Here is a 12,603-nt window from a genome sequence, read left to right as displayed (position 1 = left end):
GGATTGATAGAAACTGATTTCTTTTTACATTTCCGTTTTCCCAAATTCCGATTTACGGCGAGTCACTATATGTCGGGTTTTTTTAACAAGTACATGTGGAGATGTCCATAACCCGATAGGGCAAGAGGTATAGATTGGAACAGTGGTGATATGGATGTCTGAATATTTTGGCGAAAATAGTTGTGGGCGCTATATGTGGTTAAGACCAAAGGACTAAACAATAACCTACTAGTCCAGGAGGGAGGTGTTTGCAGCCCCATCCAGGAAACTATCACCTACGAGTCGCTGCGGAGATATATCGGGGAAGGGGACTATATACGCTAGTACACATTGACGTTGTAAGAAAAATAGTAACCTTTGTATGTAAACGGTTTACTGGCAACATGTAGAGAAGACAAGGCTTCTTAGTTCAGAACTTTACATTATATCGAAATGATGTCTAGATGGTTCCGACCATTTTGGTAGATATTAAATGTTTGGAATTTTTGGTTTAACCCCGACGGTAAATTCCTGTGGCGATAAACGAGTACTAAGTGAACTATATAATACGGCTTATACTTATAAGACATTTATAGTTTAGGCAATACTTGAGAGTACCATTATCAAAAAAGGACATCGTGGTTTGACAGCATCCACAATTAACATGGACTTACAAAACCCAAAAAGATGGAATCCTACATAGATGCGATGTCATAAGTACTATCTTGGTCGGATGCTCCACAGAGTGTCGAGATGTTCAAATTGGATTAGTGCATCGTAACCTGTTATGACCAGTGCCGTGGCAGTGTCCACATTTGTTCGGAGTTGCTTTCTTGATTCTGTTTGGCTGAAATTATGAAGTAATAAATTGGACTATAGATGATGTAATCCTTGATAAATGGTGATAAATGAATTGGATGGAAACGTACCCGTAACTCCCCTCTAGAGGGAATTCTCTTTTCTCGAGGCCTTCCTGGCGGTCTTTTTGCATTTGGGGGATGTAAGATTAGGCTCAAAACAGAATCTGGTAAGTCGGCGTCGTCAGGGTCATCTTCCGGGTTAATAACCTCCTTGTAAGTTGCGGCCCACGTGGATGTTTTGTAATATTCTGAGAGGAGAGAACTATGTGGTAGACCCAAACTGTCTGCAGCACACAAGGCGTGGCTGCAAGGTATCTGTAGGCGGTCATAGACTTTACATGTGCATTTCTTGTCCTGGACCATTACCCTATTCTTTTCACCTAGGCGACTAATTACTTCGCAACTCCAGGTAGAGAGATGGTTTATTTTGCTGAAGTCTGAATCCTCCTTGTGCTTTGCGATCAGTTTGTCGACTTCAGGTGTAGACAAACCCCCCCACCGTTGTGCCTTCTTTCTTCTTGCAAAAAACCATCGTGACATTATTTTTTGGATAAAAACAAGTAGTTCTACGATTGGGGATGCCCTCCCTTTCTTCAATGCGTGGTTTAACTGCTCCGCCGCATTGCTTGTCATTATATTATACCGTTCTCCCCTGAAATGGTATCGCGACCAGTGTGCTTGACCTATGTCGTCTAAATACTTAGCACATTGTGGACTGCAGTTTCGAATTTGTTCATAAGCTTCTCGAAAGCTTTTCTGCCGATAAGCATATGCTGCCTTGGAAAGAAGTTGAGCCAGACCCTTGTTTTTAAACCTTGACTTGACGTTGCGTTGAAGATGAACAATGCATGAACCGTGGTGGGCAAGAGGAAAGACTTTCTTTTTTGCAGAGTAAATTGAATCAGCGCGATCTGATATGATAGTCAAGTTGGTGCTGTCTGCCAATAGTCGTTCGACTTTCGATAAGAACCACGTCCATGATTCCTCATCTTCAGCATCGACCACGGCATATGCTAATGGGAAGACCTGAAAGTTCCCGTCTTGGCCGCTGGCAGTAAGGAGTACACCTCGGTAAGTCCCCCAGAGATGAGTTCCATCAATGATCAATACTCTTCTCAGTCTACGGAACCCCAGAATTGACGCACCAAATGCGACAAAAACATACTTAAATCTCAACAAGCCATCTTTGTCTGTCTCGGTGACCAAATCTGTTACAGTGTTTGGGTTTGCTTGCTTGAGCACGTACAGATAGGCGGGTAAGCGAAGATATGATTCCTCATCCTTTCCACGAAACGTTGCTATTGCTTGGCCTTTGGCACGGTAACATTTCATCCGACGCCGAAACTCGAAGATCTTGTAGGACTAGTTTCTGTAGTTCAGCTGCCTTTGGGCCTGTGGATGGGTCGCCATATTGAGATTTGTAAACCGCGGCCAGGACGCGTGATGTAATTTTCTGGTTGTATGTGTTTTTAGTCTCGAATGCGCAAGTGTGTTTGAGTTCAACCATTTTGAGTTCGTAAAAGCCTGTGTTCCCAATCTGGCCTACTCTTATACGCCAACCACATTTGACATCCGTACACTGTAGGATGAAGCTTTTAGGATTAGACCTAGGTTGTCGGAAGCAAAACATTTTCTTAATTGCGTATACTGCCAATGCTATTTGGCATTCCGCCTTGCTTCCATACCTTTTCCCAACGAAAAGGTTATCGTCGTCATCTGAGCCATCAAGATCAGGAATGTCAGGAACAGAGTAAACAGAATCATCAAACAACGGGGGAATATCAAAATCCTCATCAGTGTAGTCGGATAGAGTTCTAGTAGTTCCATTGGGCATAACTGTTGGAAAACTGCCTATGGAAGCATATGTTGATGGCGCGATAACGAACGGTTGATTAGATTCTTGGGAGATAGGCATGGGATCTGCAACAATGTCGTCCTCGCATACCAATTCCGGAGCATTGGATCCATCGTATCCTGATTCTAAGAATGGATCCCAGAACTCGTGGTCATAACCACGTGGATAGACTTCAATATTATCTATGTCGTCTCTTTCATCGACGTCGCTTTCGGAAGAATCTGAGTTGTGGTCATCGACCGCATCTGCGTATGGATGTGGATTGGATGTATGAGGGTCATCGGGCAGGTTCAGGTCAAATCTTGGGACGTCAAGGTTAAAAATTGGAAGTGGAGTGAGCAAAAGATTTCCTTGGGGGGGGGGGGGTCCTGGAACACGAGATAGAGATTGCTCCACTTGTAGTGCGTGCTGGAGAAGTTGTTCGTCGTCCAACATTGGAACAGTAGTCACGGTAGCTTGGGGTGTCACGAACATACCAGAAGATGAAGATCCATGATGCTTAGATGAATTGTAATTCCTATCATCTGGAGTAGACATTGTAACACTAAGACAAGGTCTTTTCGAGAGCGGTGTTGAGATCTCCTTGTCCATGTCTGCTGGCTTGTGATGGGTCAAGTCAAATCTAGCGAACAGCGATATCATTGGATTGTCTTTCAAACGTTTTATCAAAAAACTTATGGCCGCCGAAGTGCGTAGTATTACCGGTGGGGTAAAAATCCCAGATGTGTTGTTTGTCAGCAGAGGAGACCAATATGATACTTCGACAGTCCTGTTTTCATTGAGGTCGCCGTGAAACTCTTTGATTACAACGTTATGCAAATCAGACAAAGACATGTCATCGCGTAAAGAGATGACGCCGGCCATTAGAGCCTTATCTGATTCGAAATCCCACTTCCCATTCTGGCTGTAGCGCCAAACACCAGCAGAACATTCACATTGCATTTCCATTATATCTGCAAAAAGAAGCCGTATGACAGATGAGGAAATAATACTGATGTAATAAACTAGAGTCTGATAATTGTTAATTAACTTTTTTTATTTTTTTACCTTTGAAGGGCGTAGCATGTAAATGTCTTTGTTGTTGTTAACCTAATCTTTATGTTGTTGAAGTAAAATGTTGTTTTTGTGATTGCCCGCATTGTGTAAAGCGTAGACCTATTTAAAATTGCCGCCCAAAGGTTTTTAAAAAAGCATTGTGTGGGTATGCTCACTGTAGTTTTGTGGTCTGGTCCACAATACAATACATGTGGGTGTGACCATTATATCGTGGACAAATACTACATAGATCAATATAACTAATGTTTCCCTTTAATGGGCTGGTTAGAACTATGACTCCAATTATCCAGCATATAAAAGTTGTGTAATAATCCTATGTTGTAGAAAGCTCAGCTGACGGTAATGATGTTTGCTTGGGGCCACTACTTATGTCAAGTTAACGATTTTCAAGGCCTGATTAGTGACCTTGTGTTCGGCGAGGGGATGTTATCTGACACATCAAACAGTTGTGCCACATCAGATGATATAAATGTTGTCGTACATTTTATAGATATCCACCCAAAAGTATGCCATGTCTGGGAATTCGTTATTCCAAAAATGCATAGAGATTTGTGGAAGTGAATCAGTGGGCAATTTTTGGCATATTTATAATTTAACTTTTATAACTTGAGTGAGTTTTGTGTACTCTTAATTGAAATAGGAGTAGATTTAATTTACTTATGTTAGTTTCGAATCAATTGGATGTATATGTAGAGAGAGTGAAGACGAAATATAACTTAAATGGAAAATAGGTTCATGGACATAACCGTATGAACCGGTTCTACAGGTAGGGGATATCAAAAAAAAAAGAAAAGGAACACAAATTACATATAAAACAAAAGATGATAGGATGAGATGCGCTCTTAGGATAGATGACGAATTCCTTGTGGCCATGTTGCTTCATTCAGGCTGTACAGATAACGAAAATGCAAGTGAGGAAACAGTTTGGAAAAGGAAATGAAAAATTATAAATTGGTTACCATATGGATAATACTCCGTGGACGACCGACGAGAATTCTCGGTGTTGGGGGGTGCAGAACCAGTTCGGCCTCAGGCAATGGAGTGTTGGTCTGTTCATTCCGTGGTGCAATAGGATAGATTTGAGATGTGTAGGTTTCAAACCAGGCGAGAGAGGTGTGGCAGTTATGAACAAGAGACGATGCCGGGACATCAAAAGCATCAGCGGCAACAATGGCATGAACACATGGGATCCAAAGTTTGTTGAACATCATGCAAGAACATGTGCGTCTGAGAGGATTCACAAAATGTGTCTCGCCGAGGTTATTCACAGCTTCACAACACCCATAACTTATTTGGGTAACCTGCCATTGCATCATGGTGTCGCTGGCTTTGTCCATTAAACTCTGAACACCTGGAGAGATGACGCCTGTGTGGTCCATTGATGCGCGAAGCCTTGACCGAAACCAAACCATGACAGTGGAATGGTAAAAGGTCAGAAACTGGATTATCGGCATAACTGGTTGAGAAAGCATTAGATGAAGCACGCTTTGGGAAATGTTTGCAGTCATCATGTTGAATCTTTCACCGGCTTGGTAACACCTAGTCCAACGAGGCAAGCCATACGCCAGTAGGAATGTAGCACAATCCTGGTTCTTTTCCTTCAGCTGGTTGAAGCCCCTCCGAAACGCACCCGTCGTGTAAGCACACGCAGCTTCCCGAATCATGCTCTTCAATGTGGTGTCTCGAAAATAAAGCTGCACTGTCATCTGAACACGACGAAGACAATCAACGTGTTTGGCGTTTGGGTAGATAGCTGTGAGAGATCTTGTAAACATCGGGCCTGCATCAGACAGAAATGTAATCTGGTTATTGTCAGGGAAGCATTCCTCGAGCTCCTTTAGAAACCACCTCCACGTCTCTTCGCTCTGACGGTCTACAATCGCCATGGCGAGAGGGAATGTCTGGAAGTTTGCGTCCTGGGCTACAGCGACGATGAGATAACCTGGTATCTGTCTTTTCATGTTGGCACCAGAAACAACAATGAGGTTTCGTAAGTAAAGGAACCCTAGTTGGCTTGCACCGTGTGAGATGAATACATGTTTGAAGAGTTGAGAACCATTCCCATCGGTGGTTGTTTCAATGGCCGTGACCGTCCCTGGGTTGGACTCTTTCAAGTCGGAGAGGAAAGAAGGAATTTGGGAATATGAAACAGTGAAGGAGGTGGGAACAGTCATGTTTGAATTATGAAGTGTTCGAAATAGGAAGATGAGATTTAGACTTAGTATTGTAATGAAGGAGGAGGAAGTGTAAAAATGAATATATTTATAAAGGTAAATGTATTAGGAACGGTAAATGTTAAAAATTCTATTAGTCCCACGGTGGACGAGACAAACCGGGGAACAACACAGACTTATCCACCAATTAGTTTATACCATTGTACGTGTCCACATATATACATGAAGAATATACCGATTAAATAATACAAGGGGTGTTTGCAACGTTTTGATTTTATAGAGAAGTAGGATCAAAATTTATTATTAATAGAAAAGCCTTTGGTCCACTGATGTCATTAATGGATAATACAAGTTTGTAGCTAGCGTTATAGTGAATTAATGGTTAATTAATAATTTTAAAATTTCTCATACACTGAAATAATAAATTAAACAATAATACAATACAGTTATATAATGACAGCGGGAGTTGACGAGACATTGCATAGGGCGATGCATTGCATAATAAACGTGAAAAACAATAACTTATAATAACTTCTGACATAGTGGTAGACAAGTACATCATAAGTGATTATGTAACCTGCTACAGACATTAGGTGCTGGATGATAAAAATATCAAAGCACAGATGAACCCAATAGCAAGGGGAATCATGAATGTGATACGGTGCAGTTTCCGGTTTTGCGACCTCATTTCGGTTAGGTTAGCTTGTAGGATCTCGAACTCAGATTTGAGTGAGCGTATATCACCGAAAAGTGCGGGGAAGTCGTAGGGGAAACCGAATTCGTCATAGGCCATGTAACCAAGTCGGTCGTTGTGTTCTTGGTGCCTTCCTTTGAGCATGTTTAACTCCTCCATAACTGCGTAATCCCACCATTTGCAGAACCCGCATCCTTGGGCCTGTGATTGAAACGACAGTATTTACAAAAAAGCGAATAGCTCCATAGGAAGGGTATGAATGGTAAATTACTAACCGGGGGGCCTTGGCAGGCGTACTAATGACGGCCAGTGTTCGGAGGTGTATCGGATGTCTCAAGCTGCAATTCTGCTCCGCATGAACACCTTGAGGGTAACCCGACTTTTGGAATAGGCCACCAATCAAACTCGTTTACGTCAGGCACAGCGGACCCTTTAGAACTCCAGCTATAACTGAATGGCATGGTGGAATTGTAGAGGTGGTCGATGGTATGAGGTTATGACTGTAAGGGATATAGTACATAACAGAAGACAATATACATTTATTTAGAAACATGTCTACATTCACAGACGTATCTTTGTACACATCCAAATCCACAATTAAAAACAATGGACACATCCACAACTGAGGGCATGTATTAGAAAAACGAAGATGACCATCGTTGTTTAGAAGGATTAATGCATACCTTTTGTAATGATGACATTTGGGGCTGATGTGTAACAGTCCACTTTAGCAGCCTCATGTCAAAGTCTGATTCAATGCATTGATATGAGACAGCACAAGTGTCCATAGTTATATGCAACTAGTAATTTGAACTCGAAAAGCGGATTCGGATATGTGGAAAGTGTTACTGTCATCTATCTGGTCATATTCAATAATTAAAAAAAAAGAAATGTGTTTATAGGGAGGCGAGATCCGCTAGCACGTGATGTACTCAAAAGGAACAATGAAAGAAATGTGTTCCCAACAAAAGAAATGGCAGCTTTACTGAAGAGTACCGTTGGATGGGATGTGGCAATAGTGTTTCCAAAAGTGGATTTAAAATTTGTTCAATTGTTTAACTAAAATTTTTCATTGAGGAGGTTCCATAGTTTGTGTTACCTAAAAAGCATGGATGGAACAAGTGTGGACGATAGCAGTTACAGCACAGTAACGTTAACAGTCATACCTTACCTAATTATATATAAGTATGACATGACCGTATGAAACGTTTGTTTATATGGACATAAATTATTCAGCTTAGAAAATGACTGGTATGGTTACCAACTACTGCGCAGAATGGATTGGTTACCACTAAAAGTTTAATTAGATAAGGTTGCGTCCAAATTCGAAGCGGTTTTAATGGATGAAGCCATTGAGACACCATACGTCACTTGCCATGCTGCTGGATGAGGAATCTTTTTGCAACAGGTTCCAAGGACGACAATGCATTGTTACTTTCGGCGATGTGACTATACATAAGTGTCTACCCTAAAAAGCGTGTAAACTTAATTTGTTAAGATTCAAAGGCAGAATGGACAGATAATCAGCTCAATATATTTTTGGATTGAGAGGAAGTAGGAATTTGCGTGGCCAGAGTTGACTTTGTAAAACGCTTGACAAGTTGCAATATTAATTTGATGGGAGTTATGATTGTAAAAGGATTTGACAGAGATGTCTTTCGTAAAAAGCTTCAAAAGATAAAGTAAACCGAGAATAGTAAAATAGTACAGCCAAACTACAAAAAGCTTTTAAAATGTAGGATTTAAAATCAGACAACCGAATTCCCGATGCATGCGTAAATTAGTTTCCTGTGGACATATACAGAGGGGATACCAGCTCTTGATACATGTCCATAGCATAGGCCCGCCTGATTGATAGAATGGTGGAATCTGTAAAGTCTGAACTATCTTTGATGACATCGCCGAGAAGATGGTTCTCCATTAGTTTAACTGCTAGCGGCCCTGAATGAAGCGGATCTGACACTTTGTAATTGCACTTGACTCTGTTCCAAACGAAGGGGTCGATCCCATGAGACTGCGACTGGTCTTCACGGCAAAACTTCTTGACGATGTGTGGTAGCTGGTAGATAACAGGTTCCATATATGTGACAGACTCATCCTTTGTTGTGAGAGAGGGGATAGGGTCTAAGACATAGACATGCCAGAGCTTTAAACTGATGGCTAAACCAACCCAGTGTTTAACACCCCATAACATGGGTGTGTAGACGAAGTCAACGTCGTTAAACCATGTCTTCCCTGGGCTGGCCACACACTTCCTTACTTTGCCGTCCCATGTGAACAAAGATTTTTTGATGGATTTTTTGAATGACCTGTACTTCGATTGCAATGTGGTTATGAAAGATGGGGCAACGAAGATACATCGCTCCGCCTGACATGTATTCTCATGACGTCTGCCAAGGGTCTCCATTAGCATTTCCATTTGCTGTAACATACGAAAAAAATAGAACTTCCGTGAAATCCAAAATCCGTAAATACCCGACCACCAGGCAAGTTAAGCTGGCCAAAAACATTTACCAGGGGCGTTGTCCATTCGTCCTTGGCAGCAAGAGCAATGAAAAAGTCGTTGGTAAGTGCTTGACCACATGGGAGTTTATGACTCCTGATAATAATTATGACCTATATAGTCAAATAACCGAACTGTGATTATAAAAGAACATATGTAAAACCAGATGGGAACCTGAATGGGGATGATAACAGGGCATGATGAAACTCGGTGAACTGTTCTTCAGAAATGATCGGGAGAATGTCTAAAGGATCACGGACTGAGTGCGATGGATGCCATAGTCTGATCTGGTGATCATTCGTCTGAGGGGTTTCTGTTTGGTTTGATGCCATAGTCTCCGCCGGCGTGGTCATAGTACGTTCTTCATGGGGCGCCTATTTACCATTGAGGCGAGTAAAAGTTATTAATAACCAACATAAGTGTTGACATATATTTAACTATATGTGCTGTAGTTTACATGGACACGTACATCAGCGGAATTGGGATTGACATTGTAACCAATGGGTAGCAAGGGTTGCTCTACCAGTGGAAGTGGGGGCAGCATAGACCGCGCACAGCCGGATGAAAGGGGTGTGACCTGATCGCCTTCCAAATGATTCTGTAGCAATGGAATGGAATTTGTGGATATGTAATTACATGTTTATCATGAATAGATCTTGGTGGACGGTGTATGGGTAACTAGTTGGATTTCTATGTATAGTATTATAATGATGGTCAGTTAAATGGATAAGCCTGTACGCATGAGTATTTGTGGATGTATTAAGAAGTCCAATTTTAAGCACTGATCGTATGGCGGAAATAAAGATGTGGATGGCAAAATGGAATGTTTACCAGGTTGGCAGGTTCACGGTTAAATTCCTTAATGACTGTAGCTTCTGTTCCAAGAGGTGGACAGTCCTGTACGTTTGTGAAGTAATCCATGAAAGCACTTAGAATTGAATGTATCTAAGGTGCGGATTTACATTTATAATAGCGTACCTTGGTGACATCGGCGCGTGCTTCCAGATTTATATCCTGCTATAGCACAGTAACGTTAGCAGTCATAGAAGGCAAATGTATATATAATTAACAAATGACCGTTCAAAACGTTAGTTGATATGGACATAAATTAGCCAGCTTAGAAAAGGACTGGTATGGTTACCAACTACCGCAAAGAATGGGTTGGTTACCTCTATATGTTCAAAATCAATCAAGCCAGCAAAATCTTTAGGCAGCCATGTGTTAAGAGAAGCAATAACATTTGAGATGCCTTCATCATTATCAATGAAATACAGGCCCTAAGTTGAAACAACGGACCACGATCAACGTAAACACTCCTATCGGGGATCATTTGAAAACCTGAACTAATCTTATATGTTACCGCTAAGTTTTGATGCTTGTCAGAAGTTTTGTGTAGACCATTGGCGGTGTTGAGGTCGGCTTATAAGCATTGCCGAGACACATAATCCGCGTAAGTCTAAATGGAAATACAACTAGGGAAGCAAGTATAGATGTTAGTGAATCTATGCGTTCAGCGGACACTAGAAAACACTATGACTGTAAACGTAAATCAAATATTTACTGTTTCCTAAAGTATTACATGAGCCTTGTAGTCGGTTTGGCCCCTCGGTAATCCCCCACCCTCTTCTTGCGATATCTGAGGAGGAAAGGTATATTTAAGAAGAGTACGCATGGTCGGATTGGAAATGGATACGATTAACCGGCCAGATACAGTAATATAATAATGTTAGGCTATTTACATGTTCAAACCCAGACGAAACCTTGACGGGAGTTCCGTTGGTAGATGGAGCAATTTCGGACAGGTTCAACGATGGGGCAACGGCCAGTTCCTATAAAGTTGTATGGCGCAAAAATCATGTGATTTTGAGAATCGTTGTTGTAGAGTGGATATAAAAATATGTGGACATAAATTTCGCGTACCAGGTTGTTATGTCCACGAGGTTCTTCTGTCGTAGTTAGTTCGTTATCGTGTATCGCAATTGGGCCAAGCGCTGGAGGATAGTATTCGGTGGCGCCTTTTGGCAGCTGCGTTAACGGCAAATCCTAGGATGTAAAATAATTGTTAACAGAATACGCAGACATGTTTGGTTTTAGAAACTGAAATGAGTTGTGTTTGAATACCTGACTTGAGGAAACTTCATTCTCAGAACTGGGGTCAACAGCGTGTCTGTGTTCAGGACTCTTTCCGGAATTTTGATTTACATTGGGAATATTGACGTGATCAATATCGGATGTCGTAGGCCCCTGAAACAAAAAAGATTATCAGACATAGAACAACGGGGCGCAAAAATATAGTAATTATAAATAGAGGTAAAAAGAAGGGGCAACAGCTATGGTCTCCGCGTCATCCATATTTTGATGTGATTCCTGGTCACATAAAACGGAAATAGCCAGTATCAGTTGAAATGGACGTGGATGATGAAAAACATAGATGACAGACTTGTTCCAAAACATACATGATGGACGTGGGTAGGTGGATGGATGTCATCTTCCGATTGATCTTTGGATGAGTCCAGCTGGTGATCTCCGGCCAACCTGATAGCCGCCTCCTTGGTGGATGTGGACGAAGATTGTGGGATAGGTGTGGACACGCGACGACGTTTCGAAGACCGACCAGAAGACGCCGGTTTCTTCTGTTGAGAGCGCGTTCGCTTGGGAGTAGCTTGGGGAACTGATTGCAATGAGTGAACTTTATAGGAAATGTCAGCCAAATGGTTGGCTAGCCAAAATAGCTGATCACTTGGTGCGTCTGGCAATTGATCCAAAAAATTCTTTACGTAGGCACGAGATTCCTTAGATTTCGAAGAAGTAACCTGGGGCTTAGGGAGACCGCATACAACGGTTTTTGAAGTTGCTTTGCCTTTCTTCCGGTTCAAAATGTGTCTTTTGTGGCCGGCCTGTGGAGAAAAAGGCTGGTGTACAATTAATGGGCATGAATGGTCGCCGCCAGGCCACTCTTCCTTCACAAATACGTGGTTATCCTTGATGAGGTCAACCATGTATTCCACTTTCCTATCGCGAATTTCGTCGTCCCACTCACCAACGCCTACACCTCTATTTGGGGAAGGATCAATTATTGGATTGACAACCAACTACACAAAAAAATATATAGTTACCTGTACATACATTGCTCTCAGCGTATTTATAGTTAGACCCAAACAAAGAAAAGTTAGACAGTTATAGACTTACATTGCAATCAATTTCAGCGTCGAGCACATCGTTCAGGGTAACGACTGAGTTGTTTGGGAATCCTGATGAGGTGAGATCTATTATCCGTGGACGATCAGCTGGGTCTGGCAACTTTTCAAGCAAAGCGGGAATAGCTCTGAAAGCAAGGAGCTGCAGAGCGAGTGGAAACCCGTTTAGCTTAATTGATTTCTGCTGGAGTTGTTTGCAGAATAAAGATACTGGACCCTCTTTTGACTTGCACAATTGAGATCTAGATGGCCTCATGGAGGAGAGGGTCTTGATGAAAGCTTCTC

At 41.8% G+C, this 12,603-nt stretch overlaps 2 protein-coding genes across 2 annotated transcripts; both read right to left on the bottom strand.

Annotated features, from left to right (window-relative positions):
- Nucleotides 1-736: 736 nt before the first annotated feature.
- Nucleotides 737-1,202, bottom strand: LOC112085288. The gene is made up of 2 exons (XM_024154492.1): nt 909-1,202; nt 737-826 (listed from the first exon to the last, which is right to left on the bottom strand). The coding sequence occupies exons 1-2, from the start codon at nt 1,200-1,202 to the stop codon at nt 737-739; spliced, it is 384 nt and encodes a 127-aa protein (XP_024010260.1).
- Nucleotides 1,203-4,694: 3,492 nt separating this feature from the next.
- LOC18014829 lies at nt 4,695-5,924 on the bottom strand. The gene has a single exon (XM_006396887.1). The coding sequence runs from the start codon at nt 5,922-5,924 to the stop codon at nt 4,695-4,697; it is 1,230 nt and encodes a 409-aa protein (XP_006396950.1).
- Between the last annotated feature and the right edge of the window lie 6,679 nt (nt 5,925-12,603).

Source organism: Eutrema salsugineum, unplaced genomic scaffold (genome assembly GCF_000478725.1).
Source record: "Eutrema salsugineum unplaced genomic scaffold, Eutsalg1_0 scaffold_3, whole genome shotgun sequence".
Classification (NCBI taxonomy): Eukaryota; Viridiplantae; Streptophyta; class Magnoliopsida; order Brassicales; family Brassicaceae; genus Eutrema; species Eutrema salsugineum.
The sequence above is the reverse complement of the archived record's forward strand: the minus strand, read 5'-3'. Positions and strand labels throughout refer to the sequence as shown.